General features: G+C 37.9%; 1 protein-coding gene across 2 annotated transcripts; it reads right to left on the bottom strand.

Moving 5' to 3' along the window:
• On the bottom strand, nt 1-26,872 carry LOC144931512 (catenin alpha-2-like). Of its 2 annotated transcripts, none has more exons than XM_078855446.1 (19): nt 26,784-26,872; nt 24,889-24,933; nt 23,062-23,175; nt 21,963-22,158; nt 21,295-21,461; nt 20,426-20,545; nt 18,925-19,191; nt 16,549-16,752; nt 10,667-10,747; nt 9,354-9,506; nt 7,475-7,567; nt 7,119-7,275; nt 5,950-6,150; nt 5,156-5,307; nt 4,885-4,989; nt 3,538-3,719; nt 3,014-3,119; nt 2,400-2,534; nt 1-1,984 (listed from the first exon to the last, which is right to left on the bottom strand). In XM_078855446.1, exons 3-19 carry the CDS (start codon nt 23,164-23,166, stop codon nt 1,700-1,702), a joined length of 2,709 nt encoding a protein of 902 aa, XP_078711572.1. In that variant the 5' UTR covers nt 23,167-23,175; nt 24,889-24,933; nt 26,784-26,872; the 3' UTR covers nt 1-1,699. The 2 variants fall into 2 exon arrangements, with proteins under 2 accessions (XP_078711572.1, XP_078711573.1); XM_078855447.1 differs by lacking the exon at nt 26,784-26,872 and adding an exon at nt 26,474-26,492.

Below are 26,872 nucleotides of genomic sequence, written 5' to 3'. Positions count from 1 at the left end.
GCCCATCTTAAAACTTTATTCGTGATTATTATTCATTACAGAGCAGTAAGGTAAAATAAGACATTTCTAACACTACAGAACATGCACTTAAAAAAGCAAAATAAATCAAAAACACTAATGCTGAATAAAAAACACAACAGTTCACCTGCTCACTGCAACTCTACCACTATAACCATGCACCATAATAATTACAAGACATTTCACTATACTTAGTTACTGTAGTTCTTTTATATCTATGTGGAAAATAAGAAATTGTAAGGTTTTTTTTCTTTTTCTTTTAAAGCACAGTCGGTAGATGAAGATTATATTTTAGGATTGCATAAATACCACATAACTTCCTTTGTTACACTTTAAAATACCAGTTACAAAATATGAATGAACTCCTATTTTCCAGTATAACTGTTTGTATCTATTGGCAGCTATTTGCATACAGTATAAAATGAAAATTTAATCAGAAAAATGCACCAAATAATTAGAAAAAGTTCAAAACCTAAACGTTACTATGTTGATAGGTTGACAAACATAATTGTACTGTTAAAATAACTGTTAATGAAACCTAAACCAAAAACTTCAAAAAATTAAACTACAGTATTCAACCAACCTTCACTTGATGTACTTGAAGTGTATTAGTATAAAACTTCAAGGAATTCTAACTATTGATATATTGTTAGATTTGAGCCGATTTTATAACTAAACATTAAATGCATCAGAGACCGAATGGTTAAATACTGTGCTTTGATTTGTTTTACTTTGCATTCATTGACATTAAAGGGCATTCACCTTATATGTTTTATGCAGTGTTCAAATCGGCCAGACTGAATACTTCAAAATCTATTTGCACAAAAAATCCCTTTGAACTGGATGCTATGTGCATTTTATCCATATGAAAAATACTAGCATTAGCCATTCATAACAGATTTGTAACTCATAGCAAGCGTAGTCATTACCTGGACATTAATGAACCACATTAAACCAATCTATTTCGAGCAATATGAAATAACCGAGAGCACTGCCAAAGAAATTAAGATGCCTGGAAATGTCATTCTTTTATGTACTCACTTTAACTTTTGTTAGTATAGGAATGAGTAGAAACTTTACTGCAAACCATCCAGGCAATATTTTATTGGTACCTAAAGAACTAAGAATTTTCAGAATTTGGCATATTATATATTACTAAAAATGTAAATCATAGAATATAAATTAATCTGGATGTATAAAATGTAGGTATTGGGTTAAAATGGCCATTAACACGAACATTTCTGATTTGTGACATTTTCAAAGCTAATGTAGTAAAATGACTCGTGCCATGGGTACCAATAAAATTTACCCACTTAAAAAAAAATCACATACAATATACAAGACACATTTAGGTTAAGGTGACCCAATCTAAACCAAAACTAAAGTAGAAAAGATGTTTGCAATGATAAACAATAGTAACCGTTTTATTAAACCACCGAGTAAAATAATTTTAATTCAACTTGGTAAAATGAATAGCTTCAACATGTCAAGCCACTGAAAATGATTTTAATCCCACATGAGACAATGTTTTAGAAGCCATGAAAATCATCTTGAACTGAACTTGTACGCACAAGTTTGCGAACAAAAAAAAACTTGTATATACAAGTTTGCTAACAACCTAGCCTACACACACAGCCAAGTCATTCAAACAGGGGAGAAAACTTTCCAGGCTGCTGCCACACTAGTACGTTTCTCTTCCCTTAAATTCACTGAGGGCTTGGACTGGTGAGATATGCTTCTTCTGCGAGCCCCGACGGACGTGCGAGCTGACGTCATCACCTCGCTCGCGCTTCACCAGCGGCTTCTTCTCGGGCGCTTTCATCTTCCAGGACACAACCGGCGAGTTGATGTTGGTATGCTGCACCTTATGGAACTTGCTGGATGCCACGTAGGAGGCCTTGACAGTCAGTACAACAGCGTTCATCAGGTTCTTGGCTGCCTGAATCAGAGATGTTGCGCTGTCCAGCTGAAGAGGAATACACAAACATGTAATGAGTTCAGAGATGAAAATGAATGCACAAAAGCCTCAAGTGACGTATACTGCTGACTAAGAATGTTAAGATGCCCGTGTTCTAATAAAATTATTTATTAAGCCAACAAGATAAATACATCAAAAATGCATATGAGAACTGATCATTTACAATTCTTGCAAATTGTGCGAATAGTATGCCGTTACATTTAGGTTAATAAGTAAACAAAACTTTACATGCAGAACAAAGAAGAAATGAGATGGTAAAAATAAGGCATTACAGATGCCTTAATCAAATAATTACTTCTCAAATTGCCATCGGGCATGAATCATGTTATGCCCATAGCAGACAAAGAAATATCTGCACAGATTTTCAAACATTTTATATATGCCAGTAAGTTATGAGTCTTACCCCAGAAACAACAACTTCTCCACTGATGTTTTGAACTTCAGCTTTTACTTTGCTGCAGATATTCAGCTGGTGGCAATACAGGGCAATGCGCTGCAAGTAGGCCAGCAGATCCTGCTTTGAAGCTGAATCTGGACACTGTCCAGGAAAGAAAACACCATTTCAACAGGCACCATTAATTGAATTCAACATACAATGCTTTTCTATTTTTTTATGACATGCACACATACATGCATTCAGAAACAACCAACCATATGCATCTTCTTGGTTCTTTCGGTAAAGTCACGTAGAAGGGAAGTAATAAAATAATAAAAATAAAACACAATAAAATAATTCTCACGTTTTGGCCACAACGCAAGCAGCCGTCCTCAGGTGAAAACCAGACGACATTCAGACTCTGTCGCCTCGACAGACCTGGTTTTCACCTGAGGACGGCTGCTTGCGTTGTGGCCGAATCGTCGTGAGAATTATTTTATTGTGTTTTATTTTTATTATTTTATTACTTCCCTTCTACGTGACTTTACCGAAAGAACCAAGAAGATGAATCCCTGCAGTCACGAAAGCTTTAAATCGAAATTCAACCATATGCACTTTAGAGTCTCAGGATCTGCAATTACCTGGTCAGCAATAACACGAGCAAGTTTGTCCATCTTAGAGCCCAAGTCTGCAATCTTTTTGGCAGCATTAATGACATTGGATGTATTCTTCAGTGGCCCTTTGCCTCTGCAACAGAGATGTAAAACAATTGGGTGAGAAAGAGGTTACACGACATGACATTTTAAAAGGTATTAAGGGTAATGAATTATGAAATTTACTTCAAAGGTGCAAAACTCGTTATTACAGCTTTGATGATAATTATCCTCAAATTGTTTCCCTGAATTACTGTTAAAAATACTAAATGTGTTGCTCAATTAACACCACGTATCTTGACAGACGAAGCATTTGCAAGTATTACATTTATCAGTTTTTAAAACAAGAGAATGTTTGAAACTAAAGTTACCAAAAACCTACATTAAAGTTACATGGTAGCAAAATATCTAATCTATTTCACAGCATGATGCGTTTTTACAAAAGCACTTGCAACAGACATAAGACAAACAAGTAAAAAAAATCCAAATCACATGCAGCAGGGCTACAATACCTGGTGAAGTCGGTCATTTCCATCATGATCATACACATCTGCTTAGAAAGGACAATAATGTCATTGCCACTGTCATCCCACTTGGCCACCTCGGCATCCAGCTTGCTCTTCTCCTCCTGGAAGCGTTCCACTTGCTCAGCAATCTTGGCCTTCTCCTCTTGGGGCAGCTGAGCCATGAGGGCCTGACAAGTCGAAGAGATTGCAGCACACAGTTTACACTTGAGCTTAATAAAAAGCCAAAGGTGCCTAGATATCTACACCAAACGAGAAAATCACATAAAGCACTACCAAAACACGTGTTTCGTCAGTTTTCACCAACAATCGTGTACATTTTATATTGGTTGAAAACATTAGATAGTAGCCCATTGAAAGAATATGAATTCCTGCAGTCACGAAAGTTAAGTCAAAATTTACCTCGTAAACATTTCGGTGAAAACAAGAAATTCAAGCACATACATCAGAGAACAAATGCCAATCAGACAAATCTAATTGACTGCCAAAAAAGAAGAGACGATTGATCCAATGGACAAAGCTGGTATCATAATGGTAACCACAGGAGCAAATATATCCTGGTGAAACGACCACTGTGTGCATGTGGTGAAATTAGAGCAATTTATGTACAAGGAGATAGATTGTGGCATCACAGGACCATGAGGGATGGCAATGGCAGGGGAAGGAAAAAACATGCATCATGATAATACATTTTAAAATAATAACCACCCCACTGAATTTAAACTACAAACTGTAAAAGGTAAAACTCATAATAAAGTACTACATTAATATGGAAATATTCTAATACCTATTAATACACAAGTAATCTTAAAGAGATCAAATGTTAATGGTGAAACCATTACCATTACTATTTTGTCATGGACCCATCATACTTTACATAATCTGCTGTTGAACAGCTTGCCAGGAGGCACGGTTAATAAACAATGGCTCTTTTGACATGGAGGACACTTCTGTGAATAGACTGTCATGATGCGTGCCAGCATTATTCATCAGTAAAAAGACCTCGCGCAGTTGCTGCAGCAATCGACTGACATCTAGTTAAAAATGCACCAGGTTGACCTTTTATGTCCGAGGGCAATGACAAGAGCTTTCCATCACTTTACTGATCACACTCCACGCAAGTGTGGACACAGCTCTTCCCTACAATGCAACAAAAACTCAAGAGCAATAAAAATTAGCAAACTTCTTTGCGTGGTAACAATAAAATGGAGTTCTAGACAAGTTTAATGCTGTCCATGGTCTATCATATCATTGGCAAAAGCATCACTTTCATGCAGGCCGTATGAAGCAACGTTGGAATTGTAATTTATATTCTTTTTTAAGTGAACAATTTACCCGAGCACTCCCTTCAATGATCTGATCATTCTCAGTCTTCACGCTCGTATAGCTGCGGACTTCCGTTTCATCCTCCATGTCAGAGTCATCCAGCTCATCAGGAGTCTGTCAATAAAAAATGGCAATAAGTTAATCGACGATTTCAAGGATACGGCATGTACAGAAAACGCTTTAGCTACGATTACATGCAAAGTAAAAAAAATCCATGAGGATATTAAATATAAAAGAAAATGTAAAAGAACAATGAATCCATATAAGCATGACTTCGTACCCTGATCATAAGCACAGCCTTCCTGATATCACGTATTCCATCATACACCAGACGAGAAGCATCGATGAACTCATTTTCATCCACGGGCCTTGAAGGGTTTGAACTTAAAGCATCTATTGCATTTTCCACTTGCTCTGCAAATCTTGGCATCACTGGAAAAAGGAATGATGGTTATTTGTGAACATGTTTGTCAATAAAGAATGGCAACAATCCACTGAAGTAAAAGTACAGACTAATTATAAATAACAGCCATTTAAAGAAAATGACTAACCTCACAAACCAAACAAACATGAATGCTATGTAACTTTAATGGGAGATTTTCCAAAAAATCTGTGATACTGTGGTTTATATTGTACTTGATATTAATCATTGTCAAAAATATATGCCCAAAAGTAGTATGACCTGTAAAATGTATAGTGGTTTGCCCACTATGCTATGAACCAAATTATTCGAGATCAATTCCAAGCCACGGTTAACATCAGAAGTGAATGATATCTGAAAATGTCATGGGCCACCCCTGCCCTTCACCAACAGTCTAGAGTGGTGAAGTATGATCAAACGCCAACTATGACCGATGCAGCAGCCAGCATTGAATTAACAAAAGGCTTCAAATTAAATAAAGATGTATCATTCATTATAAACACTGAACCACGTCAAAAAGTAATAGGCCATCGACAGCAAACGCATAATTGAACACTATTCATATACAGTATTTCAACAATCGGGTTTTGCACAATGGAGTTGTTGGCATATCTGCAATGTCTTTGTTCTTTTAGATTATCCACAGCACTCACCGCTGTCGGCCAACATGGTGGTGCTCTCGAGCACCTTCTCAGTGTAGATACCCGGTTCGTAATTTTCCATTTCTCCATTGACCACATGAACCACACGTGCAGCGCGGCCACGAATGGCGCCAGCTGTGCGATCCAAGGCATCCACATCGCCCTCCTGCAGTGCCATCACGCATTTATTCACATCCTCTAGGATGTGGTTCTCTGAAAAAAGCCAAGCGGAGAAAATGTCAACAACAAAATAATGTAGGCAGTGGACTATCCCGCAGAATCCCGCTGGTAAACGCAATGACGTGACTGTCACTGTAACAGATAATCCACACATTATTTAATCCATCCCTTATTGGAATTAGAAATACTTCAAAGCAAGATAAATTGCATCCTGTTGTATACAACCATCCATAACATTGTACATCTACTCCATAAAAGATACCATGCATTCCAACTGTTTGAGATAAAAAAAAATCACTCGAGAAGTAACAAAGCAATTATACATTTGAAGCTGGCTATAAATAGCCAGTGTCACACTCTTGATAGAATACTTTATTCAATCATATGAATGCAATTTGCAAAGCATCGGTTTGTAATTATAAATTTGGAAGCTGCAAAGTACCTGCTGATCTTAAGATTAAAAAGGGTTATCCCATGTACATCCTTAAAAGAATGAGACCTTCATCTGCAATGAAGCTCACAGATCACTGGGCTTTTCAATGAAATACACATATCATGTGATATCACAAACATGTACAAGTACAATACAGATAAAAAAACTAAAATCTGCATATTTATCCAATACATATTTAAGTTGTATATGTGCACAGCTGACTTCTGGGGTGGACCTAAATAGCTATTTTGTGTACGTGATTAATGGGTTGCCCCTTGCCTTTCAGGGTAATTTTATTGGTCTTATTCATGAAGTATTGAGGTCACAGCAATCCATTACCTCTATGTCACCATGGTCTATGTTTATAGCCTTAATTAGGTTAATTTATCTATTTATAAAATGGCTCGTTTTGAGATCCCACAACAAAATAAAGTTAGGTTATTTTTATTATGAGTAAAATAAATAAATGACGGTATGAAATTAAAGGTTCATTTTGCAAGTCCTTAACAGAAGAACGCAAGTCTAACAATATACATAAATAGGTTTGTCAAAATAAACAGCAGCTTACCAGAGACTGCCAAGAAGTCATCAATGCTGGTAATGTCATCTACCGCTTCGGTGAGGAGTCGAACTTGGTTTTCCCAAGTCTCCTTAAACACATCCATGTTATCTTGAGCTATCTTGCTATTGGGCTTGGCAGCCAGCGTCAGGGCGGCATTAATGACCTGGATAATTGGAGTCGGCAATATTTGAAAACGGGTTAAACAGTTGGGCGCTGAAAGCATTCAAGCACATGTTATAATAAAGCAAACGTTTCACGGATTTTTCTTCTTAAATTGAGAGGTTTATCGTGGCATGAATGGGTTAATGTTAACGTGGAAATTAAAGTAGGCATTATATGCAATCCAACACACATATTCTAACCTGAGGGCACAATGTCTCGATTTGCTGTGCTGCCATGCGGACAAGTTTCACTCCTTCCTCATTGCTGGACAGGGAGCAGGCGAGATTGGCCACCTGCAAGAATGAATTTAAAATTAATGCACACACGTATAACAAAAGGTTCAAGTACAGCACGGTTCTATATATTTTGCAAACCATTCAATAAGCATACATGAAATGTAATCAAAGGAGGTAATGTAACATTCCACATTTTAATGAAAATTTAACTTCATATGCTTCCTGTTTTTAAACATTTCAATCCACTGCAGAATCAAGGCCTTCCAAAACTGCTGTCATCTCACGATTCTAAAATGTAATCACCTAGCAACTACACTACACGAGAGCTGCTTTCATTGCTCCATCTCCCGTGAAGACATCTCTCAGATGCTTTTAATCCCATGGCTGCCACTCATTTATTAATCTTTACCGTTTGCCACTATCCCCCTTGGAGTGACATGTCCTGCCCAAATCCACTTGCTTTTTTAAAGTTTGGATTATGTATTTAACCTTATGCACTTTCTTATCCATGTATTCTTTCTCTCTCTTCAAGGCAAGCATCATTCGAAGCACTTATTTTCAGAACATTATTATATTAACATTTAGAATAACACTGGTCAATGTGTCACTTGTCAGACTGCTCCTCTTAATGAGTTATGGTACTTTTATTCTTGTACTCTTTAAATATTAAAAAGAAAACCTCATAAAGACATTTGTGTTAATTAAAGCAGCTGCCATTACATTACATTATTTAATGAATAAAAAGTGACAAATGGGGAAATGTCAGGATATTTAAATATGCACACAATCATAGGACTCGTTATCTAAAGAAATGTTTTTGGAATATAACAAAAACAGAACCTACTGCATTTCTTCAATGAAATAAAGTTTGTAATCTAAATTAATGGTAATCTTTGAACATTATAAACTGATGTGTTTTAATGTTCAGAAAGCACGTGATTAATTTCAGTGGGATTCGTTCCATAACCTTTCATAAGTGCCCCAAATTAATCAACATTATGAAAAAACACAAAGCATCGAAAGCTATGTGTGTTGCTTGGGGCAAATGCTTACACCAAGCAATATTTGTGATTTGCAATCAAGTTGGCTGCTTGCCAGAATGGAAGGACATGTCGGCACTATTTACCAGCCTAAGTGCTTGAATGCTTACATTCCAACAAGAATTGTGTGGCATCATGCATATAAATGCACATATGCACAGCCCTGTTGTCAATCCACTGCTGGATGAGGGCCACACCACATCGTGTGAGTTGTGGATATTATTTGACCATACTTCACCAGACCGGCCATTGCGGTTTGGCAAGGTGGGGAGCAAAGACAAGGGAGCACAAAAGTACAGGACAACAAATGGATTTTGCTGCACTGCCCAATGATGCCACCTTTTGGCCATGAAAGCCCCATAACAAGCTTTTGTGCATGGTGGTCACCCATTCAAGCACTATCCAATCTCAACCCTGCAAAGCTTTATTTTTGACAGAATCAGGCATATTCCAGTTAATTTGGTTACAAACCCACATCAACTCGGCCATATGTAGATATTTTTTGAGAAAATGTACATTTTTCACGGAAACAAATATGAATTGTATTTCAAGTATTTGCAAATAGAATAAATAAAACAATTATCGTGTTAATAATTTCCAATCGAAAGGAATCCGTTTCCAGTATGGCTTTCGATGCTTTGTGTAAAATAAAATGTGATGAACAAACACTCGCGTACAATCGTATTTCAGAGCCTACGTTCTGATTTTCTTGACAATCAGTATCCATCTAACCAAGCCATAGCTCTTTTCTTGGAGGTTATTCAAGGTGAGGAACTTGCACACAATAGGTAAAGACCGCTCACCTCCACCAGTTTGTTGGCATGCTCACGGAACACTTGGGCATACTCCTTCACTTCTTTTTCATTGCCCTTTTTGGCTGCCTCAATCAGCACAAGAAGGGGCACTGTGGTCTCCAGGAAGGAATCAGAAATGTGGTCCATCACAGCTTTACGCAGCTAAGAAACACACGAGCCAAGGAAATGTTAAAGCAACACTTTGAAGCTCTGAAAAGTTATTTTCTTCCCTTCATGACAATTTTACATGTACAAAATATTGCAATTACACAAAAATAAAATATCCTAAAAATACAAATGAAGTTAACATTTTATTTACATGTGCAAACATATTTTCTACTAAAATAATGGTCACCTTACAATGCTCCGAGAACCAGAACAATATTTGCATTGCACAAGCAGTGAGCTCCACTAAGACTCAATAAATTTTCTAACAATGGTCAAATCTTCGTAATTATAAAATCTGTGCTTTCAGCTGCTAAATCCTAGAAAAATATTTTCAACGCGACAACCCACAAAGCAACCAAGGAAATGGACAATTAAATATTAATTAAGCAAACATATACAAAGGGAGATTTATAAGAGCTGGCACAGCCTGCTCAGGAATAAGAATGTTTTGCATGACAAAAACACAATTAAAACCACAATACCATTAAAATCCACTGAAAACCAAATCAAATTCATGTGCACCATATTAATACTTAATACACTACTCACAATGTAAAGCTGTTCTAAATAGCGAGCAGTCACTGGAAGATAATCGTGTATTCTTTTACGAGGAGCATTCCAAAATGTGGGTGTGTATATATGTAAAGTGCATTAAAAATGAACTTGAGCATCCATCAAGCTGCCCTTCAATGTGTTAAAAACAGACATGCTCCACTTAACACACACACCTTGGTAAATGCAACATTCCAAAGAACATTTTACTTGCTACAGTTTATTTATCGTACATGTAATAATCTCCTAACAAGACAGGAAATTGCTTTGAGCGCATTAATACCTACAGTATCTTAACATAACTAGCTATATAATGCAAATTCAAAGAACATTAATTTCCAAGCTAATTGTTGCACGAAATATTAAGTTTTAAATACAATAATGGGAGGAAAATAACTCAATTTTTCGGTCAAATTGTAGTGCCGCTGCACGTATTTAATGGGGCTTATCTAGATGTAAATCTGCATATATAGTTGCAATGCAGTAAAGAACATTGGACATATCCAAACAACAATGTATATTTCACTAGAAAGAGAAAAAGGAAACTGCTTTGCAAGCTTAAACACTGCCTCACAGTATCACTCGAAGGGTAAAGTTCTCACCTGTCTGCGAAGGTCTCGTGTCTTCTGGCACATTCTGTCAATTGCCACATTGAGCACATCAGTGGGCTCTTTGCGACCAGCCTGAAAAAAATATGAAGGTCATGTCAATTCCATATTTGTTGCTTTTACAGTTTTTAAAGTGTAGATTTACACAATTCAGATGACAACAGAATATAATCTGTAGCCAGTGATGTAAGAGCGATATTGAAACCAAGACCATTTATATTTTCCACTAAAGTCACCACCTCAAATGTTTGTTAAAATATGATTAACATAATAGGTAAACAGTTAAAGGTGCAGTCCTGCCATCGCTTTCTTGTGCGACTTGTGGTTTAAGCGCTTCTCCTCAAGGGAGCTCTAGACACCACCCTCTGGAGGATATTTTGGCCTACTCATGCTGGCTAGAGGCCATGGAAGACATGGGAGCACCCACACTTTACCCCACCAATCGAGATGTGATGATCTAACCTCTGGATTGCAAGTCCAGTGTGCTCACTATTACACCATGGCAGTATCCCAACAATTTTTTTTTATTTTAATCATTTAAACACACCTCTGTAAATCCATTGAAAACGAAGTGTAAGACATTGATTTATTCATAGTATATGGCTGGGAGATAACACTCTTCTAGATACCAAGAACATTTTAAATTATGTTTTTATATTTTGAGGGCCATTCACTATGCCCGTGAGAGTTGTAAGACACCTTAACTGGCAAAACTATATCCTTTGTGATAACACCCATAATGTGATAATTAACATGCCCAATAAACGAATTCCCTTCATAAATATACGTAGCTTTAACACTCGTATGCACATTCTAGAGGCAGGGAATTATAAATGTTTACATATCAGCACATTGTCATGCATTACTTTGAAATGCAACTCGTATTCTATTCCATTTTGAACGCCATGCACAAAAATTCTAGAAAGGTATTATCAGCAATATCACATTTAAAAAAGATAACTTATATGCATGCCACCACTGGTCTATACAAGCATACAACTTTTGAGCACACGCTCAACAATTATTTATTTTTAATAATTAGCATTACCAGAGCGAAAACTAAACCAAACGATCCACGTTAATTTGAATACATCTCATTGTCATAGAATGTGTCGAAATGCCCTCCGAAATTGAGTTTTGCTTGCTAAAAGCATGAACATAAAGGTTGGGCTAAAATTGGTTTCATTTTAATTACATGCATTCTGCTAACATTCTAACTTGTGCACTATAAATCCTGGTGCAAGTGGAATATAGACACCGAAGCAATTTTGCAAGGAGGCCAGCAATGGCATTTCAATCAGCTCACTATCAATCATGCATAAGGAGATTGTGTAATTATCAAATCGCCAAGTAGAAATGCAGATGGAACTACACTTTTATGACATTACCAAATCAAAACATGTGCTTTTCCAAATCCAGAGAAATGCTTCCAATTATACATACTTACTTCACATTAGTGTATCACCAATGCTAAAAAAAATCTAGGTTAATAAAGTTCCATACCACGTACTAAAAATCCACTCCATCATACCAACTAGACTTAATCCAAAAACTAAAAATGAACCCAAGTTAAGCTTAAAGGTTAACATATTCAAGGATCTGTTCTTTTGGAACAATACTGTGATGCATTTTTCTGGCCAGTTTAATTAGCTGGCCAAAAATTAGCCACCGAATGCTAAGAATCCATTTCTGTCTGTTGCACCTTCCAGTTTAACACAACATGCAGAGCACTGGTTGATTTCATGACCATAAGTGGTGTTATGCATTGAATGTGTACATTTTAATTACTCCATACAATCTAAACAAAATATGCTCTTGGTGCCAACGTTTGGTAAAATATCTGCAAGGTGGCAAGGTATTACAAACAGAAATGGTATTTAAGCAATTCGTATCTTTCCGCGTAAACAGGGAAGTTTAACAATTTAATTCGTTTTTAAACCAACCAAAACAAATATGTTAAGGATAATAAAAAAAAACAATGTTGAAGGTGGAAAAAAGGCAAACTACACCACTTATTGTGAAGGTCGGTCTTGTTTCTAATTTACTCACTGGCAGAGCAAATTACTACGATAATGAGCCAAGAATGTGTTTGTGTGTAACGCACGTGACGTCACTTCACATGCCGCACCCCCCACATCATTAATAATCATGAGCGGGTGGATTTTACACTCACGCAGGTCGAGTTGAATTTTTTATTTCGCAAATTCGCTTTAAGTTTGACGTTGCTTTATTGAAAGCTAATCTAATAAATAATTATACGCAGCAACAAAGTGGATTAGATGTCTCCATTTATTTCTTCAGCACTTGAGACGAAAGGTAAGTCTCATTTCTGCTTCTACATTATGGTAAAATATAAATTTCTCGGTTATTTTCCAGATATTGTATTGAATTCCAATTTATTTAAACCCCAGCAATCGAAAGCAGAAGAGAATAAAGTATCAGAGCAGGGAATTCGAACAAATTGAAGGTCAGTTATATAGTGCTAGTGACATGAAGAGGTGTTTTATGACATACTTTGGTGCAAGATTCACTGCCATTAAATTTACCCAAGATACAATTACACTCTGCTCAATTTTTTCATAAATATTACAGCTTCCATCCTAGGATGGGCAAACAAGCTAGTAATATACATTTTAATACTACAAATGTGGAATGCTTTAAAGGAGCACGAGACTTAAAAATGAACACTGATCAAGCCACCATCAATCTTCAAATTTACAGAGTACCATGCAAACCCTTTGGTGCATTCTGTACCTTATTTATCACTGTATAACCTGGCAAACACAGCCTCGTTTGCAGCTGAGTGTGACCGTTGTAATCTCAAGCGTGAAATTTCCTTTCCATGGATTTATCATCGTGCCCGAATACAGGCAGTGCTCGAAAGCTGATTACACCAAGACATGAGAAATACTTTGCTTCTGTAAAGTTGGCAATTACTTGCCTAACGGCCAATGCACATTCAAGTCAACCAATAATTCCATGCACCTGGTCATTTCAGTACAGTGCTGTGAAAATTGTACCCAATGCTGGCTCTAAACCAGCGTCTAATTAAATTTAATTAACGGTTTACAGCAATATATAAACCTTAATTGTTGATCAAGAATGACAAATTAACATGTGTTGAGAAATAATTACGTGATGAGAGGAAAATACAAGCAAACGCTTTTTCATTTCATGGTACTTTTCAAACACTGGGGAGGTTAATCATTAATGTCATTAACAACTATGTTCGTTGGATTTTTTAAAAGTTGGTTATTTTCATGCCTATTAATGTTAACTTTTGACCTAATCTCCAAGCGAAGTCAGGTTAGCATGCACAGCACCCAAGGTGCCACTTCTAAATGCAATGTTAATCACACCGTGTAATGCCTTTTCGCTCAAAACAAATAATAATGTAGCTCTCCCCAAACACCAAAACCCACGTGATAAGCGAGGGAAATAAAATATATTTGGATGATTTTGGTACAATTACCTGAAAAACAAGTTAAGGGCTCATAATACTGCACACCAATGAAATTGCTTTTTATCTGGTAAAAAAAAGTGTGTCAGACTTTTTATTTATTTAAGACATTCAACAAATATAATTGCATGAGAATTCAAAAGAATGCTATTATTACGTATCTGAAAAGCTGAAGATAAAAGTATCAGATACATTCTCGTTCTTTGCCAACGGTACTGTTTTTTATATGTGCAGCACTTTATGTTATGCAAGAGAGAGCATTCTCACACTTGATTGAGGGAGTTGTTTGACCATTCTTCACCATGCTGGTCAGTGCAGATTGGTGATGGGGACCGGTTTTGCCTATCGCTTATCACAAATTTTTACCATGGATGGAAATCCAACTTCAGTTGCTAAATTCAGTGCAGTGCATACTTTGATCACCGACCATGAATTAGACATGAGACAATTTAACAAGAAATTGTCCTTAAGCTAAAATCCATTGTTTTCCTTTCCCCGAGAAACATTAATTACGTTACCAATTGTTGTTTCGACAGCAAAGAGAAATGGCAAAAGTGAACATTACCTTCCAAAGCATCAAAATATCAAAAGTACCCGTTATAGTTCGTAATGACACCCAAGCTTACAAGAGCACTCCATAAAGAATACTAACATGACTTGCAATGCCACTAAACTCCATTAAAGATCAGCACTAAAATATGCAGAACTGCACTGTCCTTAATAGAATGTTAAAAGGCAATATGAAGACAGCTTAAATTAGCAATAGGATAGACAAGCAATTCATCTGTACTTCGTCAGAGGGGGTTAAATTTTCAATTCATTTTGATTGCTACACAGCAGTTTGCAATCAAACTGTCACCATACATTTAATTTAACAGGCTCAAAAGCCTAACCTAGTGCTTTATTTGAAACACTTATTAGATTTGATCAGGGAATAAGTTTGAATTCTTATTTATTTATTACTTGTTAAATATTGAACACAAAACAATGGAGGCATGAATTGTCTATGTTAATGTATATGATATAAAATGATACAAAAATATTCCAAGAAACACTTTGCATTTTTCAAGACACATGTAATAGGTTTAGTGTCTGCCAAACAAAATTGATTCAAAATATATTTGAAAATACAGTTAAATGCCAAAATAGACATGTTAACATGATTCATGTCACCCAAGTAGTTCATGATTTTATGACAATAGGAACAATACATTTGGTCAAATGCTCCATTGTTAATGAAAGCAATGCAAAATTACATTTTATAACTTCAACCATTAAGCAGATTCCCATTGAAATGTCAAATTACTGTCAAACCTACAACCACACAACACCATTGAATTTAGATGTTCAGCCCAGTAAAGCAAATTAAAATTATTAAAACTGGTATAGTAATTGCATATGCTTTATAAAATATGAAGATTCATTATTACAAGAAAACGAATGTATACTTAACTAATTTCAACGTGTCACTTTGTACTTGTTAACCACCACGAATAAAAGGCGAGGGGAAGGTAAAAAACATGAATGAGAAGCCTCATTTATGCAGGTCACAATCAAAAAATCCACATGGGAACAGCCTACTGTGCAGGAAAGTAATAACGCTGGGCCCATATCAAGGAACACAATCACATAATGAAAAAATCCACTCGCCCATCTCGATCGCCATCTCGCCATTTATTGAGAGCTGTCGGAAGTGACCATATGAGCCTCTGCAAGGGATTTTATGGTAATGGCTTTTAAGCGCTGCAAGGTGCTTGCATTTTCAGCCAGAAGCCTTCCCCCTACTCAGTTCATAATTCATTTTAGTATACCAATGCGGCTACGGGCACGTGGCCTTTCCATCGGATTAAATCTTTCACGGCTTCACCATTTTAAGTCGGCAGCGCAATTTTTGCAATAAATAAGGGTCATAAGAAACTTGCACTTTCAAAAACTAGTGTCTTCAGCACATTTACTGAACCATATTGCAATTAACTTTAAAGCAGTGCAACTGTAAGCCAAATCACATTAACTTAAAATTTCAAGATACACATTTGTGCAGTACAAAGTACAATGTACTTACAAATGTTTCATATCCATAAACATTACACGCCAATAAGCATTATAAGCAGGTTATGGTATTTCACAAAACTGCAAAGGGGCTAAAGGGCATTATTCTCAATGCTTAAACTTGATAACCTTTTACATTTTTTTTATATTGGATAAGCTGAAGACTCTCCTGCTTTGTTTGGTAAGAGACAAACCATTTCAATGCCCAAGAGTAAAATGTTCATGGAAAAACCTTTAAAATAGGAAGCGAGCTTCCGTTACACGAACATTATATTCTCCAAGCATAATATTAACCATGAAAGACCGGGTTTATCACAAACTTCCATTGTGCATTTTTGAAGTTTGGCATGAGCACACATCTACTTACATTGTTCATGTACTCTGTCAGAAGGTCCTGCAGGGCCTGACGCACAGAGTTGCACTCGGCCACAATTCTTTCGCGTCGATCATCCCGAGTGCAGGAGGAGTCTGCCATCAGAGCTGCTCCACTGATGATGCTCTCCAGACGCTCCTCCAACGATGGACGCATACGGGCCTCATTGTAGGTCTTGGGATCCAGCACAATCTTGGTCTGCAAGGTACACATTTATTTTCTGATGACGCCGATTGGGAACGAGCTCACCAGAAAACAAGTACTTAATTTAGCCAATAGAAACCACATGTTTCCTAAGCCAAGCGATCTTAATCTGAATAGGTCTCCAAGTTTGCTTAAATAACATCAGATGAAATCAATACGTTGTTCATGAATGTATCAGACAAGTGCAAGCCAAGCATTCGTCATGTCAACCTGGGGTATTATGAAAATGCACTGTATTTTTCAGTTCTATGCTCAGCTAAGCATCTGAAAACACCAAAAATGTCCTTTGTACGTAGGTTTTTGCAGTCAGTCGTAATCCAAGAATGTCCTTCCGGCTGAACCCGGAAGATCACACTTGGATTGTAAATAATTTATATTTTCAATCTAAGAGTAGATGACGCAAAAATACACCACAAATTGTCCTTTGTAATATTTTTGACAATACACAAGTAAAATCTGGCCAGGGAGTTGCATTATCGATATACAGCTGTATACTACTACCCCCTTCCCCCTGCTAATGTCAGTGTAACCCCTTGCAAAATAAATACATTTGTACAAACTATCATTATCAATACCCAGAACACATCTTAAACGGTACCAATAAATAAATGCAACATAAGACCGATATTAACTGAGAATATCAAGTTTGTCATTGTAAAACTAAGACTTGCACAATTACTTTTCTACAGCTAATTTCACTCATAACAATGCAAATTTATGCCAAAATTATGGTATTACTGCTTTCATAAAAAAAAAATACTTTACGTATGATAAATTCAATGGAAGGCAAATAACATTTTATGAACACAACCTAAAATGTCTCGGGCAGCCATTCTGTGACGTTTGCCATATTTTTATGTCCGTGCACACCAAGGATGCTTGTACATTAATTTCCAAAATAACACGTTCGTCAATAACAGCAGGTGGCAGCACAGTCCATAATTTTATCAGTACAACTTAATGCATCATTTGTGAAAACAGTGCCACACAGTGGGTATCACCGAGTAGCTTTTCCTAATTTTATATATTCGCTGATCTTTCGCACCAGAGCGACATGAATTCTGGTCTTCTTCTTTCGTATGGATTCATAGCAGCAGATTAAAGATGCAATTTTAGATTTGCTATCCACTCAATTGTCTGTTCAGACGCAGAGGGGATCTCGTCCCTTCCTTCTTTAAAGGAATGAAGACATTCGCTGTTCATGTGGTCGATCGTTTTGGATAGGGGGCCCGCACTCGCAGGCCGCCGAATCTTTGATGCGCCATTTGTGCATCGGGTGGCCGCATCGGCCATGCCCAGTCACAATTCTGTCGCTGGTCGACCATTGGCGACGTGGAAGGTTGAAACGATGAAAGGTTGAAACGGGGAGGGGTCGAAGGTGGGGTCTTGTATGAGATGTATATTTTTGACGTCGGCCGCAGTGTTAATTCTGGTAATCTTGTTTATACAGATAGGGACCTCAAACTTGGTTAAAAATCTCTACTTTGAAATCCAAAAGCATGATTTCAAATAGCAAATGGGGGGTTGGGTTAAGTGAACTTTTTTTAAACCAAGTCGACTAAATATTTCTACATTCGCAATCATCCGAAAACCATAATTGTTCATTTTGGATACTGCAAAGAGAGATTTTTTTTCTATTTCATTGCGGTGATGAAAAATTATATCTGTGGGTTCTCCAGGGTGCCAAATACAAATTACATTTAGATTAACATTTTTTTGTGACGTTTTCTAAGTGATGCTCAAGCCAGCAAAGTAGAATAAGGCCACCGTCAGTCACTTGCAATTTTATATCGTGTAAAAGTGTTTTAATGTCAGTTTTAAAGTTATAAAAATACCTATTTACAGATTAATATGGACAACTATAACTGCAATACATAATTGGTAATACAATTCCAATGAATAGCAGGTTCACTCCTTTTATGTAATTTCAGATATTAACGCAAATACTGTTTTGTATGTTCAATGTAGCACACACAATTATCAATGTAACATCACACGCAAGTATTAAAACTTAATTTGTTGCATAAAAAAACAAAGTACACCCTGCATCATGTAAAACTACTGACAAGTAACTTATTTCAAATTATTACATACTTTCCTCCGAGTGGCTATGCACAAAATGCTATACCTCAATGTGAAACCAAAACAAGCACACAATTGACTTACATCAAAGTCATTGAGGGCAGCAGCCAGCTCGCCCACATTGTCTGCGGCCTGCGTGCGGCTGGGCACGGAAGTTGCCTGAGCAGCATTGGAGATGCTGGCAATGGCCTCCTGGACCTGTTTGTAGACGTAGTCTCTGTTGGCCTTGGTGGCCGCCACATCTGGGTGGTTGAGGAAGGCCTGTGAAGCCGTGTACAGCATGGTAGCATTCTTCTTCAGGCTCCCACGTGCTGCTGCCATCTCATCACGCAGGCGTGGGTCCTTGAGGTCCTACACAACACCATGCATTGTTTTTTTTGTAAGCGCTTAAATCACTTCAAAATCTATTCCCATTAAACAGGCAAAGATAAAAAGGCCAAACTTACCACTGTACAAAGTCAATGCAGAAGTCAACGCAATGAATGCAGTCATTATCCTTTGCTGAGCAAGCTACAAGCCTAGAAGCATTTTGCTGCTTGACAAAGGCAGCACCGAAATACAAAAAAGTGCTAAATTAAGCAGTCCTTGGTTGCTTGTCACTGCTATAAAAGGAATGAAAAAATATCCACTCGTAAATACTACTGCGTGATTATTCTTCTTCAAGTAAAGTTTCAAAGAAAAATGTGCAATGTAGGGCTTTAATTCAAACTGGTTCTGTTTTAGTTGTAGCAGTCCCACGTAATGTACTAACTATATTGAACATGAAATAATACAAAGTCAAGGCCATTAATGGTAAAAAATGCCTTTTTTAATCTGCCAAACATTCTAAATCAAAATATCGGAACCATTGCTGCTTATCAACTCAACCATGTGAAATGATGGCCTGCAGCCTGAAACAAGCACCACAATCTTGTTTAAAATCATAAAATGGGTAGGCATGCGCCATTGGGCAGAGGTGTGATAGCAGAAGGGAGCTGTTAAATCTCAATGGGCTTCCCGCTGTACTTGAATACATTGATGAGCTATGATGATGATTCGGCGAGTTGACTGGCAAGCATTGAGTCTGTGGTGAATGTCTGACAAGTCAGGTGGTGCGAAAGTCATTACCTCCAAAGTACATTGTACATATTACATTAACATTCATTATATGTATATGTATAAACAGTCAGGGTGCACAACAGATAGAGCATATGGCTTGCAAGTTAAAGGTTGTGAGTTTAAACCCTTGATAGGGGTCAAATAAGCCCTTTAATTCCTGTTGGATAGACAAAACGTGTTTCACTTTGGGAAGTCAATAATGGTGGGCTTTCCAATAGATTACGCTTGCCCCAGCCACAAGGATGTGGAATTGCAAACACTGGGTCAGCTCTGTAAGCAAGACCCTGAGCTCTGCACCACACTGGTTTGTGGTAAACTGATACTTTAAAAAATATAGTATTTAAATTTACCAAAAGAGTGTTTAAATACAATTTCTTACTTAGATGTTTCATTTGCAAGCGATTCTTCATATGTAGTTTGATATTTTATATACACTCTAGGGCATAAACACAATATTTCTTACATGATAACAAGAGCACCTACGTACCTGCTGTCGTCTGGCTGCCAGATGGTTTAGAGTCACCATCTCCTGGCCAAATTTCTTAAAAGTGTTGGCAAGCTCCTGTTGACTTCCAGCCATGCGCACTTTCTCCAGAGTTTCTTCAACCTAATACATACAGCAGGAAGGACACTTTTAAATTACTGATCATTACAGCCAACAGCAAATGTTCATGCATTACTGCACAACAGTGTACCAGGTGCTGTGGTTAAGAGTGCACATCTCATGCAAAGGCCGCAGATTCATATCCAACTCGCAAGTGGAATAAGCACTGCACCTCTTTCAGAGCAATTTGAGTACCATCAACAGCAGGGCAACGAGCCTTCCTCATAGGAATGGAATTTAAACCGCTAGCTCAGAGACAAACAGCAGACAAGCAATACGTCACTCTCGTAATTAGAAAAAAGCTGGCGGACCAGCCAAATTACAGAGCATCTATTTCATAAGGGGATTCCACTGTACAAAAATACAAATGCACATATGCATGCAGATGTACAAACTTACATCAAAATATGAATGGTTTAACAAATGTATGCATATCACGATGGGAGTTTGCTGAACTGAAATTCATTTCCAAATTGTAAAAAAACTATCCGGACAATGATATTGGTAAGTCATGTATTGAAGTTAGGTTTAAGGGTTGTATAGAGCTTTTGTGAAAAGGTGGGAAGCCATCTCAGCTCTATCAAAGCAAAAAACATTTTCTAAACGAAACACTCCTCTTGTAAAACCAAAATACACGCATTATCTCCGAACTCATACCCATAAATGTTCTATACTTGAGAAAATAAACGTGTACATGCATTACCAATTCACCAAGGGCAGAAACATTCACAACAAGAGTACAAAGAACGCACGATGCGCAGGTGTCGCAGGAGCTTCATAACGTCGGCCATGTCAGCGAGGATGAGCAGACGAGTCACAGCCGTGAGCAGGGCACGAGCAGCGCGCACCATCGCCCCACGTTTCATTGACGAGCACGGGTCATCGGCAAACTCCCCGGCTGCCGAACGCATGCTCTCGCCTGAGCACAGCAGATGCAAGCGCCGAAAAACGTATTCAAGAATGGTGGTCCTTTTTTCCAATTCATACATTTTGGCAAATGCAATAATTGTGTATTACTTTATTTGCCAAGTACTTTTCAGCAACATAAAAAAACTGACTTCAAATTATTTCCAATGGTAATTTCCATCAAGTAATGTAATTTTTTGCTTGCAATTGTCAATCCTGAGCAAAACAATAAGTGTTTGTAACATGAATCATTTACACTTGGCAATGAACATTTTTGCTACTCATGTTTACAGGAGTCCATTTCACAGGTGAAGCTAAGCTTCCAGAAAAATAAACTTTTCAATTAGAAAACCGAAATATTACATTAATACTGTAACACGCATTCACATTTTGTTTACATAAATTTTTAATGTTTAATGATTGCAAAGAAACACCATTCACACTGTACCATAGGCATATACAATTATCACAAAATCGTTCATTAAAGAGTCAAGAATTACAGCTACAGCCTTACCATGGGTGCGGACTTGCTCAACTGCATCCATAAGTTCATCCTTGAGATATTCACTTTCACGGGCAATCTGGTCTCCCTTGTCAATAAAGTTTTGTGTGGCCTTTTCCACTGAAGCACTGAGCACATGGGCCTTCTTGGAGCGCCCTTTCTTCTTGTTGGATGGTCCCTTGCTGTTGATATTCACCAAAGTAGTCACCTAAAGAATGTTAAAACATACGTTTAATCGGGGACATGCAAGTGCTAAATAGAAAATAATACAAATTGAAACGTACTTTCAAAGGCTGCATTGAACATTGTGCAGTCCATTACGTTATCAGTGTCACGGGGTCCATATGACATCACCGTAACCTGCAGACATGACTAGATTTTTCAGTGGCTTTATCATGTGTGAGCGATGGGAAACATACTGCAGCTATTTCCATATCGTGGATGTGACAGCACTTTACACTTTGACACGATATTTTTAGCTTAATAATGTATACATTGACTAGACAGTGAATTTCATATATTAAGATTGCACGTAAGTATGCAGCTTTGATGTCTTTTTTTTCCATTAAAAATATATAACTAGAACAATAATCAAAACAAACTGTCAACATCTTCTTAGGTTTTTTCGGTAAAGTCACGTAGGTAAAACATCAAAATGAATGAAAATAAAATAAAATAAAATCAAAAATCACGACGTTTCGGAGGCAACACAAGTCTCCGTCATCAGGTGGGACCGTCACAGCCAGATTAGCTGCATCAAGTGAGGCAATGATTCAAGATGTAATCCCTTAAAAGCGAGTAAACTGTCAACACTTGAATGGATTTTGTAAACTAAACGACACTTGTATAATTTCCTCCGCTTTCCAGTAGGCATCAGTGCTACATGGTGATAATTCACTTCACTCTAGATAATGCTCATGTTAATGGCGCAGGATACGACAAAAAGGTGTTACCTTCATCTTGAATGGAAAAGTGTCATTACAAATGTCACCTTTGCTCTATGCCCCTTATTTGTGACCTGGGTAATTACTGGAGTTAAACAATAAGTCAATCTAATTATCAATTTCTTATCATTGATGGTATTGTGTGTGCAATAACAAACAAGCTTCACCTGCTGCACTAATGGTTCCAAGGTCTTTTCCACCGAGAGGGTGCGAATTTCGAGGGTTTTCGGATCCCATTTGAACTGGATGTTTGGAGACGTGATGGAGGACATTTTGTTCTCCTGGAAAACAGCAAAAATATTTCGGACTCAAAACTTTCGCTCAAGTCTAAAAACCATTCAAACTAAAAAAACAGGACAGTGTCATCAAAATCTCAAAGACATGCCCTACTTTAATTTATTTTTTCCAAGTAAACGAAATGTTTGTCACCCAAGTTGACCCATGTATTTTTCACTCGCATGTTTCAACATTTATAACCACTCACAACTCACCTACACATTCTTACAAAATGTTAAAGCAAGTATTTCCGACAGAACAATTACACAATTTTTATGTCTTTTCATCGGACCATGCTCAAGGGAAACGTTAAACATATTTTCATTTATTGAATGATATGGAATTGATAATAACATTTATTTACAGCACTTTCAATCCACTGCTGGATGCTGGTCAAGGGGGTTGTAGAAAACTTCGCCATGCTAATCAATGAGAGTTTGTAAAGGGGGGAGACCAGGAGTGATTAGGATATCACTCGTTATCAGTGGTCGGCAATAACTCAGACCTCCGGGTTCACAAAGCAATGTGTTAATCCCTAGACAGCCGCTCAACCTCACCATAATCAATGCATGCTGTTTACTGACGTAATTGGATAGCCATGCGGCCTGCAACAATGTTTATATATATCAGTTCTAAAACTGTAAATTTTACAAGAAAATATCAAACTAATGTTATAATAATTAATACATTGTCAAAATAAAGTGATATGACTTGTACACTGCTGGCTAGCATTTTTTTTTACGTGATACTCCGAAGTAATACACTTTTATGAGAACACATCCCTACTTTAACACATTTCTACCTTTTACTGCTACCACCAACTCCTAAATAAACCTCCCTTAACGTAAAAAAACAATCATTTCACAAAAACACAGAAAAAAGTATCGCATTTACTTGCAACCGAAACTCGACCAGATTAAATTAAACAAACATTTAAAAGTTGGATTAATAGAATGCGGTCTGCAAGTTTATCACCCACATTTTGGTTCCCGAAGCTGTCATGTAACATCATTTACGATAGTAGACCCGTGTGCACAAGTCAAAGGCTAAAATACCAAATATAAAAAGTACTGGAAACTAAGTAACAATAATCCCTGCTTTTTAGTTTAGTTTGCAGGTAGATGCTTATCTATTTGACGAAGGCTCATCTGCAACCATATTATTCATTCATGCATAGACATACAAATCTAATTTAACGTGGGCTTTGACTACCAATATCATTCATAATGAAGGTTTTTGGGTTAGATCGCGTAAATACAAATGTGTCAACCTACCACCCGCCAGCCAATTAGTAAGGGTTGTCGCGTGAAAAAGTGCCAATTAGTGACTACAGCACACCGGTGTGTTGGAGAGTAAACCCACAAGATTTACGATTAGAATAGACGTTTCGATGGTGTGATCACAACCAGCTGCATGGCAATTTGCCAAAACAGAAAGCTCCTGACCTCTAGTTGTGATGCGTGTGATAAACACACCACATTGTGGATATAGGACAGACAAGCAAGTGATCCTCTAAACTCTCAAACACAGATGTTCAGGTCTACCTTGCAAAAACATTCAAAAGATAGGTATTTTAAGGATAACCAATGTGAACTCATACAAAAGCACTGTGGTCACATGGCACAGACAAGAGGAAGCAGACTTCTAAACTTTAAAATAATGGTTGGGCTTTTGCAAGTCTACTGTGCAAGACGGATTACAGGCAGCGATGTTCTCACCTGGTTAAATATAAAACACCAAACTCACACCAAAGCACTGCGCACCTGTTGGAGACAAGATAAGGTAGTCAGTCCACTTAACTCTCAAGCACGAATACAATAGGGGTCAATCTTTCCAGACCACGTCAACTGTCCCATGTTAAAGGACAAACTCAGATCTAAACACCGAGGCCATGTAGCACAAATAAAACAGAACCATTACCATTCATGCGTTGATGAATAACAGGGATGTCTCACCTGGGTTAACAATACCAAATGTTGACCTACACCAAAGCACTACATTAAATGGGAGAGACCACAGCAGGCTTGCCTATAAAATCTCATAACAAGGTTGTTGGGTGTATCTTGCCATAATAATTACCGGGATGTTCCACTGGTTAAATAGAGGACACACATGGCAACTCGCCAAAGAACTGAACTTATAGCACAAAGTTAAGTGGCCGTCTCATGACCGACATGGGAGAAATGTGCACCCATGGCTGATGACAGGGATGTCCCAGTTAATCCGGCCACGGTTTAGACAAAGTCAAGCGGCATCTAAACGCTAAAGAATGAGTGTACAGGTCTACCTTGCAAAAATAGTTTCAAAAGGACAGCAAACAACCGAATGACCCGAGAATATAGGCAAGATCTCAGAAGCAGAGTTAAGAGCGCGGACAATTGGTGGGGATTGATTCGGTGACCATCATGCATAAAAAATGATTTTGGATGCTACAAGGTCACGTTGTCCAGATAGCAGTGCAGAACATACATTGTTGTACTGTCCCAACTTGTATGATCCTGCGATCAACCCGCACTGACTAGCAAATAACCCCCATTTTTCCACATGAGGAGGCCTTCATTGAGGAGTTTGAAAAAAAAAGGAATGTGCATATACATATTACATAAATTCTAGATTTGAAGCTTTCGTGACTGCAAGGATTCATAATCTATGTTTTTTTCGGTAAAGTCACGTAGGTACAACAATCAATAAATAAAATTTTACCTACGTGACTTTACCGAAAAAACCAAAGAGTATATTACACAAATGTAAACTCACCACATCAGCATGCCCATAGCGTGCACCGTACACAATCCATTAACTCTCAAAGACAGCTACGTCGAGGCCAATACATTGCTAGATTCGTTTACAGAGGACGTCCCACCTGGATTAGGTAAAATAACGTGGTAATACCATAAGGGGGAACCAAATGCGTATACTTTATTACATCCCTGTGACTTAAAGCACCGTGACCATGGGCGGGCCGGGGTTAGTCGGCCCGAACTCAACACAGTACGAGACCAACAATGGGCATTTCCGCCCTGCAAGATCCGCTTCAAAACCCACATTTACACGCAGCAAAAGCATCGTTAAAAAACGCGTTAAGAAGCACAATCGTCTAAGTGTACGTATAACATAAAAAAAACCCCCACAAAAGCCTCCCCCAGAGGGCCTCAGTCCCATATCACCACAAACCCAGATGCGAAACTTTAGTCGTATAAATAATCTCCCCCTCCCCGCCCGCCCGCTCGCTCAACCACAGCGCGGGTGCCTTTTAATTATAACGAGAGAATCGTCAACAAAAATCGAACTGTGTGTGCGTACCTCAAAAAGGCGAGAGGAAGGAGAGAAAGAGAGAGTAGAGAGATAAATAAATGTCTAAAGTCGCCAGTCGAGGAGGGGAAATACAAAAAAAAACCAGCGCCCAACATGGCGGCCCCGTATTAGGTGGTGGGCACCTCCCCAGGCAGTGAACGACCCATTTACAAACCTCAACGCAACATTTAAAACCCAACGCACACACACACACAAACGCGGCCGCCGTCGTCGAGCTAAAACGATAACTCAACTCTGGTAAATTACGCAAGGAAAATGTGCCTCAAAGCTGCGGAAGCAAGGCCCGTACCTGCCGTACCAAAGTTGAAGGCGACGGCCGAGCAATGGAAGCGACGACGAGCAGACGACGCGATGGTGGGGGCGTGGCTTTGTTGTACGAGTGGGAGG

This window comes from Lampetra fluviatilis, chromosome 4, assembly GCF_964198595.1.
Source record: "Lampetra fluviatilis chromosome 4, kcLamFluv1.1, whole genome shotgun sequence".
Taxonomy (NCBI): domain Eukaryota; kingdom Metazoa; phylum Chordata; class Hyperoartia; order Petromyzontiformes; family Petromyzontidae; genus Lampetra; species Lampetra fluviatilis.
This window is presented reverse-complemented; position numbering and strand designations above follow the sequence as displayed.

Excerpts from the sequence above, each read along its gene's own strand:
- LOC144931512 (XM_078855446.1), bottom strand. The coding sequence starts at position 23,166 with ATGTCCTCCATCACGTCTCCAAACATCCAGTTCAAATGGGATCCGAAA. Across the intron at positions 19,192-20,425 it reads TGGCAGCCAGACGACAGCAG|GACCTCAAGGACCCACGCCT; the intron begins GTACGTAGGTGC and ends GGTGTTGTGTAG. Across the intron at positions 3,120-3,537 it reads GAAATGACCGACTTCACCAG|AGGCAAAGGGCCACTGAAGA; the intron begins GTATTGTAGCCC and ends TCTCTGTTGCAG.